This window comes from Mus pahari, chromosome 3 (genome assembly GCF_900095145.1).
Source record: "Mus pahari chromosome 3, PAHARI_EIJ_v1.1, whole genome shotgun sequence".
In the NCBI taxonomy this organism is placed as follows: Eukaryota; Metazoa; Chordata; class Mammalia; order Rodentia; family Muridae; genus Mus; species Mus pahari.
The window spans coordinates 57,288,731-57,306,793 of record NC_034592.1 but is presented as its reverse complement, the minus strand read 5'-3'; the positions used below and the strand labels follow the sequence as shown (position 1 = coordinate 57,306,793).

At 40.8% G+C, this 18,063-nt stretch overlaps 1 protein-coding gene across 8 annotated transcripts in view; it reads right to left on the bottom strand.

The window, feature by feature from the left end:
• Window positions 1-4,753: 4,753 nt before the first annotated feature.
• The window catches only part of Dync1i2 (dynein cytoplasmic 1 intermediate chain 2), a 49,043-nt gene continuing 35,733 nt past the window's right edge, over window positions 4,754-18,063 (bottom strand). For all 8 annotated transcript variants that reach the window (XM_021194428.1, XM_021194427.1, XM_021194430.1 and 5 more), the window contains 6 exons: window positions 17,883-17,996; window positions 17,463-17,596; window positions 16,332-16,476; window positions 9,332-9,472; window positions 7,107-7,232; window positions 4,754-5,411 (listed from right to left, as the gene is read on the bottom strand). In XM_021194428.1, coding sequence (XP_021050087.1) covers window positions 5,298-5,411; window positions 7,107-7,232; window positions 9,332-9,472; window positions 16,332-16,476; window positions 17,463-17,596; window positions 17,883-17,996 — 774 coding nt within the window. In that variant the 3' untranslated portion in view covers window positions 4,754-5,297. The remainder of the gene's footprint in view (window positions 5,412-7,106; window positions 7,233-9,331; window positions 9,473-16,331; window positions 16,477-17,462; window positions 17,597-17,882; window positions 17,997-18,063) is intronic.

Genomic DNA, 18,063 nt, shown 5'->3' with positions numbered 1-18,063 from the left:
TCTCACATTCTCTAACAAAGGAACTAAAAATAAAGTTACTTTTACTTTACAGAGTCTTCACATATGCATTCTCTTACAAAATTGCCACGGAAAGCAATTATTTTCCTTATTTAAGAAACACTAGTTGGGTGGTGATGATACACACCTTTAATCCCAGCAATCAGGAGGCAGAGGCAGGTGAATCTCTGTGAGTTTGAGGCCAGCCTGGTCTACAGAGTAAGTTTCAGGACAGCCAGAGCTACACAGAGAAACCCTGTCTTGGAAAAAAAAAAAAAAAAAAAAAAAAAAAAAAAAGGAAAGAAAAGCTATTGTTCTAGGTTATCTTATGTACTGGAGACAAACAGGGATGGAACACAGGCTCCTGATTTGGAGATAGGATCTCACTGCGTAGCCTAGGCTGGGCTCAACCATATTATCCTTCAGTTTTAGCTTCCCAAGTGCTGGGATCACAGGCACATATCACCATGGCTGTCTTGGAACCAGAGTCTTTGGGGCTCAGCAGCCTCTTTCTTGTATCAGGCCGTCTCTAAGCAGGAAAACTTTTGTTACAACGCCATTTCCACTACTTTGTTCAGAAAAAAAAAAGTACTCAAAAATTCAGTAGAAAAATCCACAAAAGATAAAATGGCTCGCTATCAGAATCTCCCTGGCGGCACTCCTGATTTCTGGTCACAGGGTCAGGTCTCTGCACGCGCTGCGGTGCAGGTGTGCTCTACACCCCACACAATCACTGCCCCACAGCTTTCTGGCCACAGCAAGTACATTATGAGAGAGGCAGGATAATACATCCCCAGAGACCTGAATAAGTGATCTCACGAAGTGAGATGGGCCTTCCTGCAAGCTTACCCGAGGGCAAGCTGTTCCACGCTCTAACTGGGAACCGCTAATGGAATATTAACGAGCCCAAACTGAGACCCCTGCTAGGAAACTAACACCACAAAATACTATAATTTTACAAAAGTTTGTAAAAGATTGCTGATTGGCGGTGGTGAAACTCTGTGGCTAGAGCGACATACAGAAAACTTAAATGCCTGATGTCCATTCGGACTTGTAGATGGAAGAATTGGGAGCACAGCAAGGAGAAAAGGGATTTAAACATCTGAAGCTCACACATTAGGTCTGAGAGGACCAGCGTACTGTGAAAACCATCGTGATTTTGCTGACTATGTGAAGCCTTGCAACTGGCATTCTGGTTTGGGACTGGGGAATCTTTTTTTCTAAAATTGCTCCAACATGTTCCCTAAATATAGAGGAAAAAAAATTAAAATCTATGAGACAGTAAGAAAGTTATTACCGCTTTGGGGCAGTGAACTTGAATGTTATTTAATTCTTCAGTTGAAGGATGGAAGGTACTCTTGTCTTTCTGTGTGTGGTGTGCATGCATGTTCCCATGCTCCAGGAATCCTATCTAGACTTCTCAAAGTGCAGGTGAGACGCCCTTTCCTGCCACCTGGCATTTATGTTGTCTCCAGGGAGCTGAACCGTGCTACTCTCTAGACAAGTACATTAACTGCTAAACCATCTCCCCAGCCCCTACATGTTCCTTTGGTCAAAAAAAAAAAAAAAAAAAAAAATTAACTGGAATGTATTTGTATGTCTGTACTTGTGAGTACAGAAGCCCATGGAGTCCAGAAGAGGGCATCAGATCCCTTAGAGCTTGAGTTACAGGCAGCAGTGAGCTGTGGGGTGTGGATGCTGGGAACTGAACTCGGGTCCTCGTTCTTAACCAGTGAGCCATGGTTTCAGCCCAGAGGTCCTTTCACAGGGCCCTTGGGACAATGCTCTCAGTCCTCTGGGTCTCTATGTCCCATGTCTAAGTAAATTACTCCCCAGCATTTGCAACAATAAAAGAAATTATTCCATGATGTGTGTGTTGTGTGTGTGCATGCACACACAGGCAGGTGAGAGGACAATCTGTAGGAACTGATTCTCTCCTTCTTCCACATGGCCCCAGAGATCAAACTAAGGTCAGATGTGGTGGCAAGTGCCTTTAACTGTTATGTAATCTTGCCAGGATTTTTAAATTTTATTCATTCATTATTTTTATGAGTCAAATATAGGGTTCTTCTTGGGAGTAGTTTCCCCAAATAGGTCCCTGCTAACTAACAATCAGCAAGATGACAGCTCTAAAGTATGAACTCTTTTCTTACTGTTATGTGTCTTGGATTAACACAGAAAACAAACCCCACCTCAACCAGATGATAACTTAAGTCATCAAAAGAACCAGCGCTTTTGACTTTAAACCCTAGACCTCTGCTCAAGACCTGTATGACCACACCTTGGATGCTCATGGTCCACCCATGACCAGTGCATAGTGAGAGCTGTAACTGACTTCCAGTTAACATCCAAGTACACAGCTTTTCCAGTTAGAAAAGCACTCTGCTGTGGGCAGAGATACTGGGATTGTGAAAAAGACATTTTCTTTTTTGTTTTTGATTGTTTGTTTTAAAGATTTATTTTATTTTATGTATATGAGTACACTGAAGCTGTACAGATGGTTGTGAACCTTCATGTGGTTGTTGGGAATTGAATCTTTAGGACTTCTGCTTGCTCTGGCCCAAAGATTTATTTATTATCATAAGTACACCGTAGCTGTCTCCAGACAGAACAGAAAAGGGCATCAGATCCCATTACAGATGGTTGTGAGCCACTATGTGGTTGCTGGGATTTGAACTCAGGACCTCTGGAAGAGCAGTTAGTGCTCTTAACAGTTGAGCCATCTCGCCAGCCCGAAAAAGACATTTTCAATTGTCTGAGAGCTAGAAAGAGGGAGGACAATGTGCCTCACAGACTCCCGAGTTTCTGCATGGCTAAGTGGTGAAGTCTGAGAGCAGGACAGGTCACCCCTGCCACCACTCGGCCTTCCTTCCTCCTCCTCCTCTGCTGTATGCTCGACCCTTTCGCAGACACATTTCCTCCAGTCTTGCCCAGCTTTGCAAAGGACTGTATGTGTGATGAAGCAGCAGTTTCTACTGCTGATTATCTGGCTTAAATGACAAAAAAAAATGATCTCAGAGATTTATGCCCCGTTAACTACAGCCTGAAAAACTCAATATGCATTCTCAACACAAATAAAGGTGGTAAGCTTTAACTTCCTATTCAAAAGCAGAGAAGCAACCAAATCTAGGAAATACGCTGAAAGCTGGGCCTTGTCTCCTGACTAGGAAACACTGGTCACAAGTAAGCTATAATTTATGTCACGAGGTAGTTTTCAAAATTAGGAAGGTCTTTCACATCCAAAAGTAAAAAGTGCATGATCTCCCACCCCAGCCAACTTTCTCTCAGAGTCCTGTGTGCCTGCCAGTCACAGCAGTCTCAGACCTGTTGTCAAGGGAGCCATGTTCCTTATGACAAACTTCAAAGATACTTCCTTACAGAAAGTCAATGCATGCGTTCCTAAGTGCACCACAAGGCTGAATGAGCAAGGGTCTATATTAAGTTTTTCTGAGGGGCGAGGGAGTAATTATTCTCCTAAAGCAGAAATTCCTTGGCAATACTTATTTTGTAAACAGGAATACTAGCCCCAAATTGTATTTTATAAATACTAAGTGCCATGAGTTTTTGCTTTGTGGGAATAAATAATTCCTTTTTTAAAAGAACAACTTTAGACCAGTGACTATTTGATCGACTGTGTCAATTTCCAACCTTTATATTTTAACATTTATATTTTTCCTTTTTCTAGTCACTTTCACAAACTTAGAATAAGAACACAGTACCTCTGAGTATATGAATTCCTCTACAGAAGACAGTGGGACTCAGCTGGCACTGAACTTTGGACTTAGAATTGCTACCCTGAGATAACCTGAGATGGTTCTTTGGTATGTAACAGGCAACTGTGGGGCAACTATTGAAAACTAAAGATTCAACAGTGGAGAGGTAACTGAGACAAGTAAGGTTCATAACTTTTAGAGTTGGGAGACAAATCAGAAATAAGTAAGTGACAATTCATAATAAGTAAGGCTCAGGCTTGGTTAACATCATCACATTTCTCGCAGATGTCAAAGCTAGAACTACAGTTTGGGTTTAGTATTCCTGGCTAATTATTTCTTATACCTAAGAGTGGAGAAGTTCTGTTACGGAGACATTCTGATTTGTAGAATTCTCTCTCAACAGATCCTTCTTATAACATCCAAAAAGTTCAAATTCTGATTTCTAATGTTTTAGTTCAGGTTCTACTGAGTGAAGAGTGAAACTCAGGATTTAAAGGCGAAGACCAAGAAAGGACAACTTGGAGCATGTGAGCCTATAAGGTCTGATCCCAGTCTCTCCCTCCTGTCCTGACACAGCTGACTTCTATACTAACGCACACATTTGCTATCTGCCTTGAATTTTTGTAAAACTGTGCTAGCAAATCCCAAGAGTAGAGAGGATTTCAGGGCTGAGTGTGGACACTGAGCATGGCTCCTGCGTGGCTGCTGCACCGCAGGCAAGCTTCTCTCTCTCCAGGCAGCCACACTTCAGAGCATACATACACAGTGCGCTGCGTCCCTGCAAACTAGGAAGTGAGCGTTTCTTCTTCAGAACAAGCTACACCAGGACAAGTAACGGAGTCAGGCAGGAGCTAGCCTAAGGGAGCATTCCCACTGACAGATTCTCCAACATGAGCTTGCAGTACCCAGGGAGAGCAACACTACCTCTACGTGGTGCATATCTAAGGCTGCAAACGATTTAAGGTGGCTGCTTGCATTAGGAACTTAAAAACAAAAAAAATTTTAAGAGAAAATTTCAAATTTCAAAAAGTAAAAGTGAAAAATTGAGAAGTTAGCATATATTTGTTTTTATTTATAGATAACTACCATAGAACTATCAAGAAGGGAAATGGCATCAACATGAAACTTACAACAGGTAGGCGACGACATGCGGGGAGTGAGAACAATATTCCTACACACTCGGGCAGGAAGAATGCCACTGACACAGACATATGTACTTAATGCGGAACAAGGAATGGTGGCTACTTAGAAATATGCAGAACTTACTTAATCTGTGCTTTAGAAATAATTATATATAGTATTACAAGTTCAAAAGAATCCAAAAGAATAATTAACAATATACACCCATGTGTTAGAATTCAGAAAAGGCTGCATTCTGTAAAGTTGTCAGCTGTATTAAAAATGACACCAATCCAAAACAAAGTGAATATAATATAAAAAGGCATTGTAAGCTTTGCTTCCTGTATTAAACCCAGATTATCCATGGCATTTTCTTTTAACACTCATTTAATCAGAAGCATGCAAATAGTTTAAGATCTACTTAATCATCTTTGCCAAATTCGCTAAGGCTACAGCCGCTTTTCAGGGCTAGGCAGGGATTCGGGTAGCTGCCTCCTCCTCTGCGTCAGCTCGGTTTGCATTAATTTCTGCGAGTGTTCGGCCAAATCTTGCCCATTCATCATTTCGGGGAACAGCGATCTGCTGTTAAAAGAAAGACAATGTTTGCTGAGCAATGAAATAAAAATTCATCTTATCTACTATTAGTTTTCAAATAATCTTTCTGTTAAAAAGTAATAATTGACCTAAAGAGCCTTTCCATAATTACAGAGACTATAACAATGATTTACAACATTTCAAAACAAAAGGTGTTTGTAAAACATGTCATGGCAGCCTCAGAAATGAATCTGTTGTTACCACCAGTGCAAGGCTACAACAAGGATGCTTTGTAGACAGACTTCCTGGCACCGCTATGGGTCTTGCTGAGGGAGAGGAATGCATTCAAAACTTTTAATTGTATTTTTTCCATCACTACTAGTATGAAATAGTTTTTTTCTTTTTTCTTTTTCCGGACAGGATCTCTCTGTGTAGCCCAGGCTGTCTGCAATTCGTGCCCCTCTTACAACAGCCTTTTGAGCACAGGGTTTGTTTGGAACATAAAGTATTCTTTCTTGGTTCTCTAACTCCTTAGAGCATAGTGTTGAATCAAGAGCAAAGAAAGAAGTTTATGGTGCTTTTGCCTCAAAGAGTCAACCCCAAAGTCCCTAGAGTTGTTCTTATGTTAGACAGAGACTAACATTGCTGTGACAGGGCACAGACCATCCAATGTGGCCAGTGGACAAATCTGCTTCTCCATATACAAGATCTAATACGTAGGTACTAGGCCAAGTGTGACAATTTACATCAAGTTAATTAAAATTAACTAAAAACCCCATCACAGTTGAGCTTGGCTAACCATAGCTTTTCAACAAGGGCGTGTCACTACCAACCACCTATCTGCCAAAGCACACACAGACCATCTGCATGTAGTGTCCACTGGCTGCTCTAAGTGATCTAATCTCTCTTCCCCAAGATCTGATTGCTATAGCCACAAAGTATCAGGACAAGATAGGTCCTAATGATGTAGAAAAAGTCCAGAAGGCTCTAGTCAGGACCAAAAAAGAAGCCCTGAGCTCTGCTCCGTGTTGCTGGGCACTGCGTCCAGTCTAGCAGTGACGTGAGAGCCTGACTCATCCTGCTGCACTCCATCACATGCTCTGCACCCAGGCTGAGGGTTACTAAAGAACTGTGGAGGAGATGGAGAAGTGGTTCAGAGGCTAAGAGCATTGGCAGCTCTTGCAGAGAACCTGGTTTCAGTTTCCAGCACCTACATGGTGACCCACAACAGCTTGTAACTCCAGTTCCAGGGATCCAATGCCCTTTTCTGATCTCCACAAGCTCCGGCACACATGCACACAATGAACATACATATACTCAGGCATACATATACACATTAACTCTTTTTGGGAAAAAAAATAGCAAAACATGGTATCTTCGATTTGTACTATCTGCTTCAAACAAATCTATGAATACACAACAATAAAGTTTTATCTCAGTATCAACTCTATAAAACTCTAAGTCTACTCTATAATCCCACATTTCCTTTCCTGTCTAAAGAATTCCTATCAATGCAGGAATCTCGAGCATGGTACTGTCATACACTGCTATCTTCACATCTGCTGCATAAGCACAGGATGCCCACTTAGAGAGACGGCCTCTCACGCTGCTTCTGTGGTGGATAGCACACAACTATGTACTTTATACAATTCATGAGCCATACTGCTAGACTCGGCTACCATAGTACCTTCACAACAGTACACTACGCAAATGTGTCAAAATTATAGGCAGAAAGCCCCATACCTCTCCCACATCATATATGACAATCTGTCCTTCAGAATCACCCACGGCGATTTCTCTTCCTGAGTGGGTCCATCTCACACGGTTAAGAGCAGGGTTGCCTTCCACAGAAATGCTGGCAGTTGGTACCTAAGTCATTTAAAATGCAGCATGGTTAAAAGTTTCATCAGTTTCTGAACATGTAAAATGATAATTCTTCAATCTGTGTTTCTAAGAAGAGATGAAACTAGAGAATTTCCCTACCTTCCTCTCTGTTTAGAGATTTATTATGATGACATTACCGTCAACCCTTGAAGATGGGTTAAGAAAATACAAAATATTTATCTAAGAATGGTTTTTTTTTAAGGTTTATTTACTTATTTGATATATGCGAGTACACTCTCGCTGTCTTCAGACACACCAGAAGAGGGCATGGGATCCCTGTTACAGATGGTTGTGAGCTACCATGTGGTTGCTGGGAACTGAACTCAGGACCTCTGGAAGATGCTCTTAACCACTGAGCCATCTCTCTAGCCCCTATTGAAGAAATTCTTACATGACTGCATGCATCTCCTTAGTAAAAGGTTTTTATGTTTAGCTTCTTTAAGCAGTCAAGTTGTTTAAAAATATGTGACTAAAACTCATTTTAAGAAGAAAATATTTCCAACTCCCTCATAAACAGATCACAGTTCAGTTTTAAAGGAGAAGAATTACTTTTGCAGCTTGTAGCTCCCCCAGCTAAAACCAGTTAATCTGACAGACAGTAGCTGCTAGAAACAGTTCACACTGCTGGTATAAATAGCTTTCCCAAGGCCTAGCTCCAAGGAAGGCAGGACACAGCACATACACAGGGGTGGCACATCTGGAATCTGACTGCACATCTGCTACACTCAGAGTAACTAACATTCACTGAGGCAGACTAATTAAACGTAAGGTTTTGAAATATGACCAAAGTAGCCCATATGCTTACATCAGCTAATCTTAAGCTATTAGCCCAGAGATGATATAATCAAACCATTAAGAGAAAGATCTTCATTTAATTATAGCCGTAAATTTTTGGTAGAAAAATCCAAACTAAGAAAGTAAACTTGGACAGGGCATGGTGGTGCATACCTTTAATCCCCACGCCAGGCATGGGGGTGGGGGTGTCAGGCAGAAGCAGGAGGACCTCTGTGAGTTCAAAGCCAGCCTAGCCCATACATTGCATTCTAGGGCTATGTAGTCAGCTTACCAAATAAACAAACAAACACATTCATACATAAATGAATAAACAAACAAGTTAATGAATAGTAGATAACAGTATTAAAATTCTTGCATTTCCAACATATCTCTCCGTTTCTTATCTTTGTATAACTAAGTTCTTGACTTCCAGGGATCTGGAAAAGATGCCACCAGGAATAAGGAGAGATGGAGGGCACCAGTGATTCTTCCACAACTACTACTGACAATTGTTAGCATCATGTCTGCTAATCAGAGGCAATACAGGGACCTAAGAACATTTTAGGCCTCTTTAAACTAGCTAAGGATAACTCACAGACACAGTTAAATTGCAGTGCCAAATTTGGTATAGCAATTAAGAAATGTGATAGTTTCTACATTATTAGTATTAGTATTTATGATGCTGGGAATTATACCCTGGGTCTCATACATGCTAAGCAAATACTGTACCTGAGCTACATGCCCAGACCTTGGATTTCTGAGACAGGGTCTTGCCATGTATGGAGCCTCTAACTCATTGACACTCTTGCCTCTGCCTTCCAAGTCTTGGGTTTACCTACATATGCCATTCTATCCAGCTCCATGTTCACTTTATCGATAATCCTTCCTTCATGGAAAAAGGCCATGCAAATACATGAGCTTTCTTTCAGACAAGTCAGGCTAAGACTAGTGTTTATGGATGATATATCAAGGCTGACAGGAGTTCAGAATGAAGGTTAACATACCCTGACAATGCGCAACTCTCTGTTTTCTAGCCTAAGAACGAAAACATAGTCTAGGCCCCCATGGAGACTTCGCCTGGACAGGAAGCATGGTGCTGCTTTCCCGCAGTAGGAATGCCCAGTGTTCACGGCAGAGCCGTCTCTCCCTTCAGCTCGGCACAGCATGCTGTTTGTTATATAGGAGACAAAGCGTATTTGGTTTCTTTGTGATGAAGCTACAATCACAGAGCACTTTTACATTCCGTGGGATAAAAGAAATTTCACAAATTATTCAATAAATCACTGATTTTCTGTTATTTCCCAGCTCACCTCTGTGTCATTGTTGAGATTCCATAGATCCAGTCTCCCCATGCCGTCCACACAGGCAAATAGGGCTGGGTGGGTGGGTGACCACATAACATCATAGACATAGTCTGAATTATCTTCAAATGAGTACAAAGGCTTGTTATTCTGAAAAGGAAAAGATCATTTTTAGCACAGTCAGCACACGAGATGCACAGAAATCCTTACCCACTCATCCCCGACACACGCCAGAGATCCTACAGGCACAATTTCATACCGACTCAGCCTAGACTGTCTCCCTAATGAACTAAGTACTAGGTGGCATTTTCCTTCTAGCTAGTACCAGTCGCACTGTCTTTGAAAAAGGGATAAAATGAGCCTTAGAACACCTGTCGGTGAGCAGCTCCTGGAAGATGACAGCAGAGGCACTGGCCTTCTTGACTCTCCTGGAAATCTCCCTATGGAAGCAGATAAAGCAACAAGGAGAACAAAAGCAAAGCCTCACACAGTCTCCAGCAAAAATGAGGCAGACTTCGGCTCTAAGCTGGGGGAGCCAGGCTCTGCAAGTTGTAAGACCCAAATGGTATCAGTACGGGGCAGGTGATGTAAGCAAGGTCTCCTGCTCGTGTCTGGCTCTCACACTTAAAACTGACAGACTTGAGTGCGGGAGCAGGTGTGGAGGTTGGAAGGCACCCGTGGGAGGGAGGCAGTTCTCTATCTACCATGTGGGTCTCAGGGCTTGAACTCAGGTTGTCAGTCTTGGTGGAAAACACCTTTACCTGTTAAGCCATCTTACCAGCCCAATTTAAAAAAAAGATATGATAATGTTAATATAATGGTTACTGTAGTAGCCCATAACGCTTAACTAAAAATAAAACAAAACACCACTCCTTGCAAATTAACATTAAAAAAAAAAAAAAAAAAAACTAAGCCAAACACAGGATAGTATATTTTTTTTCTTTTAAAGTCACTGTTATGAGAATAGTGACACAGCTTGTTCAGCCTGAAATGTGTATTTGCTCACCTGGTGAGCTTTGTAAAGCCACCCCAGAAGGAATTCATTGGTGTTTCCCTGCACACTAATGATTCTAAAGGCTTTGACCACTGTGACACTACTTCAGATATCCCATTTCCAGGCAGTTTAAAGGCCTATCACCAAATACCTAAAACAAAGTTGTTAACAATGCTAGGCATGTATTCAGTGAAAATGTGTGTGCTGGGGACTGGGAACTAGCTCAGAGGCAGAGCACGGGCCTAGCTTTCTGGAGGCACTAGAGTCAGTCTCCACACTGGAGGAAACAAAAATGTGATGATCTACATGCTGGACACAGCCCAGTGGTAGAACCTTTGCCCAGCACATACTAGAGCCTGAGTTCAAGCCAAGTACTGCAAAAAAGGGCAAAGTCATGAACATTTCACAAAACGGGCAATAATGTCATGGCAGGGTGCTTAATCACAATGACGTTCATGAAAACATCTGGCAATGTCACTTCACCCATTGGAAGGATTAAAGGAAAAACACCAGCAAACTTGAAGTAGGGACAAGGGTGCAGAGCACTCAAGACCACACATACCCATTGGTGAATCAGGAACTGGCAGACTCACTTGGAATTGTCAGGCACCGTCTCTTCAAGCTGGACACACATATATGTCCTCTGACCAAGCCATTCTACACTAAGTGTATGCTCACAGAACGTCATGACAGTTTATGCCATAAAAAGACAACTATGACCTGGCATCGTGGTACACCCCTGTAAGTTTGAGGTTATATAGCTGAAGTAACCACACATCATCAGCAGAATGGACACATGAGCTGTTTATTTTCATGGCTGCAGAGAACAACAGTCTGGAGCTATACTCAGGTGCATGAGACCCACAATCACAGTGTTCAGCAAACCAGATGAAGATATACTCCTTTTTACAAACCACAAACTATTTAAAAAGCAATATGAAAATTAGATGCAAACATTTAAAATAAAAAGAAGAGTGCTAACCATCTCAGGAAATGGTTAGATCAAATATTTAATCTATTCAGTGGACTACTGTATAGTTTTGGTAAAAGATTATAATTTTTTATTTTAAAAAATGCCTTTTGTTTTTTCAAGACAGAGTTTCTCTGTATAGCCCTAGCTGTCCTCAAACTCAGAATCTGCCTGCCTCTGCCTCCCAAGTGCTGGGATTAAAGGCGTGTACCCCACAGCACCCCTTTTGAAAAGATAACAATTTTTTAAATTATGTAAAAGAAAGCAAAAAAAGTTTTTCAATTTAAAATGTGACTATTTTAAAACTCTTTTCTTTAGCTTAATTGAAAAAAAAAAAAACCATAGTTATCTAAGGATTAGCCAGAGTTTTACCCCACTGAGAAAATGCACATATTTAACATCAAATAATGTTTCATAGTACAGTAATTTAATATATAATACTACAAATTAAAATCCCAAGTGGAACATTTTAACTATCTTTTTAAAGTGCTATCTTCCTTTACTTTGAAGAGCACTTCTGCCTAAATAGCATGGAGGCCGCAGGGAGAGCTGGAGAGGGATGGGAGGGACCCAGCCTGCTGCTCCACTCCAGGCACCAGCAGCTCCAGGCTTTCAGAGGAGTCCCTCATAGCAAAGGCTTCAAACTGGTGGTTGTGAAGCTTGACTGCATGTTGGGGCCACCTTAAAAAAACTTTAAGTAAAGTGTTGTCAGGGTCTCTCTCATGGGGTCTGATTTCAATGGTTTGGGTCTCAGGAAGTACTTCAAAGTCTAAAAAGATGCTCCTGTATATGACCAAGAATGAGAACCTCTAAGCCATATAATGCATAATAGATAGGTCTTTCACTCTTACAAACAACCTGCAAAAACATTTGCCAAAAAGAAATCAAGACAAAGGGCTTCTGTGAAAAACAGCTAGCATCTGAATAAACAGAACAACCATTTGATTCTGCTGTAACAGTAAACACTGCATGGTCAAGGGACAGGCCACACTGTGTTTTCTAAGTCCAAGGTATGTACTGGGTGGAACATGTTGCCCTTAAATTCATGTCTGTCCAGGACTTGTAAATGTAACCCAGTTACACAGGTTATACTGTATCAGGGTGGGCTAAATCTACGATGACTTGCAGTCACAGTAGTGCAAATGTGGATGTAGATCTAATGAAGCAAACAGGTTCAGAACATCCCGTGCTCCTGACAAAGGCAGAGACCTCAGTGATTACAGCTGCAGGCCAAAGAACACTAAGAATTCCTGGCACTCACCAGATGCTAGCTGACAAGAAAGGGACAAACTCTCAAGACTCTCCAATGCTAAGCAGCCTCCTAACTGGCAACAAATCCCTGCCATTCCCAGCTGCTCTGTGATAAACAGCTACAGCAGCAATAATAACCTGATACAGAACTGTTTTCAAAGCTGGGGTGATTGGGACGTTCTAGACAAGAGTCTCCACAGTCAATGATAAGATGATAAGAGAAATAAACACGTTTCCTTGAAAAGAAATCTTTACAGGGCTGGAAAGATGGCTCAGGGGTTAAAAGCATGTATTGCCCTTGCTGAGGTCAACACCCACATCCAGCAAACTTCCTGCTCCAGGCATCCCATGCTTCTGACCCAATCTGCTGCACATACCCCCACATGTAAACACACACACTCACATATAAATCAGTCCAAGATCAAAAATAACTTCATATATTACCTGATTAAGATAATCTTTGCAGAGTGTATCTATTAAAACTAATGAAAACTAGTCTTACAAAGCAAATGAAGATAGTACCACTTCAGCACTGTCCAGGAGAGAGGAAGTCTCACACAACAGAGTGTGAGAATCAACTACCCCATGGCAAGGCTATCTTTACTTGAAGATCAATGAATCAAGCTATCTTAGCTTGATGCCACTGAATATTCAAATGATAAAACTCCTTCTGTTCTAATTCCTTGCTCACCAAGCAATCTTCTGATTATAATTTGGCTTCCCATGTGGGTAGTCTACAGAGAAACAATGAGCTGGCCAGGCCAGCAGGAATATCTGGGCCCTTTTGGCAGTTAAGTTTCTGACTGTAAATTAATAAATTGACATTCTCCAATGTACCAGTGTCTTAGGAGCCTGTTAGTTACATTCAGCATTCCCCCATCTAATCAATTCCAGTAGCTGACAAAATTGAGTTTCTAAATATGCAAAGGAGGCTAGACACTGGCCTGTAGCAACTACTGTGGTAAGTGCCACCAGGCAGAACTGGATCTGCAACATCAGCCAGCTTTCCCTCAGCCATTCATTCCCTTAGTTTCAAACCATATATGTTCATTTTAACTTGTCTACTACGTGAACATTTCTTCTCTTCCCCCCCCAACCCCCGAGACTAGGTCTCTCTGTGGAGCCCTGGCTGTCCCAGAACTTGATCTGTAAACCAGAATGGCCTTGAACTCACAGAGATCCTCCCTCCTCTGCCTCCAGGATCCCAATTACAGAGATGTACCACCATTGCTCAGGGAACATTTCTTTTTCTAAGCAATAGGAATGTCTTTAACCCTACTTAATGCTAGTGTTGCTCATTATTCAGCACAGGCAGGGAACTCGATCCAATTATTTAAAAGGGTAGATACACAGCAACACCTAAACTAGGAAGCATATGTTCAGTATGAATCAGTTGACTCTGAGGACACAAGTGTGCAGATATATATATACCTAGTACACATTGCTGCTTGACCACTCAGAACAGAACTGTTTGCAGAAAGGATAAACTAATAGATAGTAATTCTTTTTGTTTGTTTGTTTCCGGAGTTGAGATTGAACTCAGGACCTCATACCCAGTAGACAAGTGTACTATCACCGAACTATATAAAAACAACATAGGCTAACGCAATTCTGTTAATATTTTAGGGGGTTCTTGGTCATATATAATGTAAAAATATACTACTCTATACTGGCTCATCCTTTGGCCACTAGGAAGGGTGTTAGGGGCAGGGGAGAGTATGTATCAGATTTGAGAGTGAATAAAAGAAACAACTAAACTGAATTAGTGAGGAAAAGAGAGATGCCTGTCTATCGTTCTAACTCAACTCTCTTCTGGGGCAGGGGAGATGGCTGAGGGGATAGAGGTGCCCGAGCATAGACCTGATGATCCAAATGTCATAGTCTATCCAGCAAGGTAGCAGAAGAACCTAACGCTGGAGTTGACCTGTGACTTGTCCTTGTGCACTTTGACATAAGCACACCCGTATTCACACACATGCACAATACATACATCACACACAAACACAAATATATAAAAGCAACTTCTATGTTGAAACAGAAACAAAAACAAACTATTAATGAAGCATCTATATAGAACCACAAAACCAAATGTCCATCAATCTGCTATCACAAACAAGACGAACTCTTCATTTTCAAATCCAATTAATGTATATTGAAATTTAAAGAACGCTGGCAAACTGAAAATCTGACATTTAAAAATCAACCACTCAGTCACCAAATAGTCAAAATAGGAATGAAGCTAGACAAGAATGTGTCTTGACTCTCATAGGGCTAATACATGAGAAAACACACCCAGAAATCTTGCAACTTATATGGATATTTGAAGCCTCTGTGGAAATGGTAGATTTTATCTTTGTGATTCTGCATCTTGCTTTGCTTATGAGCAGAGGGTGTATTTCCCCATATACACAGAGTTGTAGATCATGCTTGTCTTTGCTCCTGGCTGTGAGACTCCTTTTTCTCTATCCTTTCTCCAGTGTTTAAGATCCAAGGATGAATGAGAAGACTGATTAAATGCACTTAGGCTCTGACCCAATTAGAAGGATGCCTGCTGCGTGCTGGACAGTGTGTCAGGCACTTTTCTAGATATTTCCTACATAGACTTAAGTGCTATTTTTGTGTCTGTTAATGTCAAAGCTGAAAATGCTCAATTTTAGAGGGCAAGCTCTGTGAGGTTGTTTTCTAAATTATTTCATGTTAGGCTGAGAGTGGGGCCCACGACAGGACAAGAGTGAGCATCGAGTATCCTCTGGATGCTGAGGCTGGAACTTAGTAAGCACACAGCCAGCTCACTACAGTAGAAAGCATCTCTTAACAATACTAGATTTTCTCAAAGATCTTCAGGAACCACAGCATGTCTCTAAACTTTGTTTCATGGTGAAGGACTCAAGAAGTCAACATTAAGATAAAGTAGAAAAATATGGCCTACAACACAGCTTACATAGACTAGGGTACACTGAGTGTGCAGTTTTACTAGCAACACAATGATCGTGCAGAGGAACTGGAAAGCAAGCAAGTTAAAATTAAATATTAAATAAGGTCAAGCAAAATGACAAAGTCTATCACAGAGGTTACACTTTTTAAGCTCTGTCTTTGAGACTGTCACTGGCCAAGCCAAGCTACACTCACTGGAATTACTGGAGGAATAGGGAACACTTTCATCACTAAGTACGTATTTCAAGTAACCAGTTTACTAAGCTTCAATAAACCAAGCTAGTTATACTACACTAAGACAACACGCACAGGTGTGCCTTCACAATGATTTCTTTTTTTTTTAATTATTTTATTAGATATTTTCTTCATTTACATTTCAAATGCTATCCCGAAAGTCCCCTATACCCTCACCCACCCACAATGATTTCTTAATGATTCAAGTTTACTGTGTAGTCTTATTGTACAGGACTTACTGTGAATGGTCTCTGTCTTTTCTCTATTTCCCATCTCCTCTGTGAGCCACTACAGTCCTGAATTAAGTCTCATAGCTCTCCACAGAGCAAATGAGTGGCTTTTGTGTGAAGCTGGATGAAATTATATGAGGGAGTGTAGGAGATACCAACACAATTCAGAGTAAACAGACCTTTGCTTGAGAAGCCTAAGGTGGGAGGAAGCCTACTCTTCAACTGTTTGTGGGGTCATTGTGTTTGTTACACTGTGTGACTCCTTACTGGGTTCTACTTACTGCAAAGCAACTCCAAGCCATCTAGGATTTAAGACCATGTCTTTCCCTGCAGTATTAGAGCACCACCTTGTGTCAGGAAATTGACCAAATGAGCAGAATGCTGCGTTTCAGATACCTTAGTTGTCCAAAGTTTTACTGTCCAGTCAAAAGATGAAGTGACAAACAGATGTGAGAAGTCTACTGCTCCAACAGCTGCGTGACAGTGGATTCCAGTGATGGGTCCCTGGTGTCCCTCAAACATCTCACTGATTCCAGCTTTGCTATTTCATAAAAGTGAACATGTTAGGGACCTCTCAAGGAAGTATACCACATATTATTTTCTTAACATTTTTACTTATTCATCTTTAAGACAGAGTCTTTGTAGCCTGAGCTGCTCTGAAACATACTATGTAGGCCAGGCTATACCTTCTTCTGCCTCCAGAGTGTTGAGATTAAATGCCTGCACCATCACACCCAGCCAATGTATCATATCATGGGTTTATACAGCAGACCCTGAATTAATTTCAAACACAATTCTGGGCTCATAGCTTATCATCCTAACTTATACCAAATGCCACTTTATTCAGATGTGGTAACACTACTAATATAGCAGGGGCATTTTAGAGCCATAAGCACCGTGTTGTTGACAAGAGAACTCAAAAGACCATATCCATGGTGGTAGAACAAGGACAAAGGATGCTGTGTAGGGATGCTGTGTAGGAAACAATCTGGACTAATTTAAATTAAAAGCTTGAAATGAAGGCAATCTATATTGGAAATGAGGTCCAGATGCTCAATTTTTTAAAGGACAGCTAGACAATTTCAAAACAGACTTAAGAGTAGGAGAACTATTAATTAGCTTAACATATGTAGTGACATTGCTGTACCATTATCAGAAGGCTCAGACTAAAACTCAAAGTTCAAATGAACCTAAAAAGAAAATAGGTGACAATCACATTTATAAAACTGAAGGCCAATATGTGGAACATACACACTGCATTTCTAATTGCTGAACACACCTCCTACAGTAACTTCTGTGAGCATATGCAGCACACACAGATCCCTACAACATACTGCAACCCACACAATCCAAAACACATGAACCCAAACTACTACAGTTAAAAAAAAAAAATTAACTCAAGTTCTCATTGCCCAAATTTAATGTCCCAAGTCTAGGAGAGGATTCTACTTAAATACAGAACAAGTTGTTTCAATGAGATGACTCAAGGGAAAATTTTAAACAACGCCCAATTCCTACTAGGTTTACCTGCCATGGCGGCATGCTGTATACACAGACCCTTCTTCACTGCCCACAACAAAGTTGTTGACATCTCCAACAGGGAAAGACATAGATGTCACAGCTACTGCCTTTGACTGCTTATGAACCAACTCCATGCTATCCTACAGAGGAAAAAAATGAGAAAATTAATTTGTAGAGCTTTAATTTCAAATTTTATTAAAAATCTTCTAGTTTTAACTAGTTTGTGTGCTACTATTAATATAAACCTACCTACCTCAGTTAAATGAAAAAGCTTTGGTAAGATATATTTAAACTATCAACACACCACTTAGACTTATAATCTGTGTAATAGTATAAAAATAGCTTATGATAAAATGCATGTGGGGGTACATATGAAATTAAAAACTAATTTTACTTCAAATTTTCATATTCCTAAGTTTAACCTACCTGTGGATGGGAAAGCATGTCCAAACTCCAGGAACAAATTTTTCCATCAGTAGAGATGCTAATCAGATTGTGAGCATTTTGTGTTCCAACAACATTTACGCAGTAGACAGGGTGCTAAAGACATAAAACAGTTTTCAGAGGTTATTTACAAACAACAAAACCCAGAAAAAAAATTAGTCTA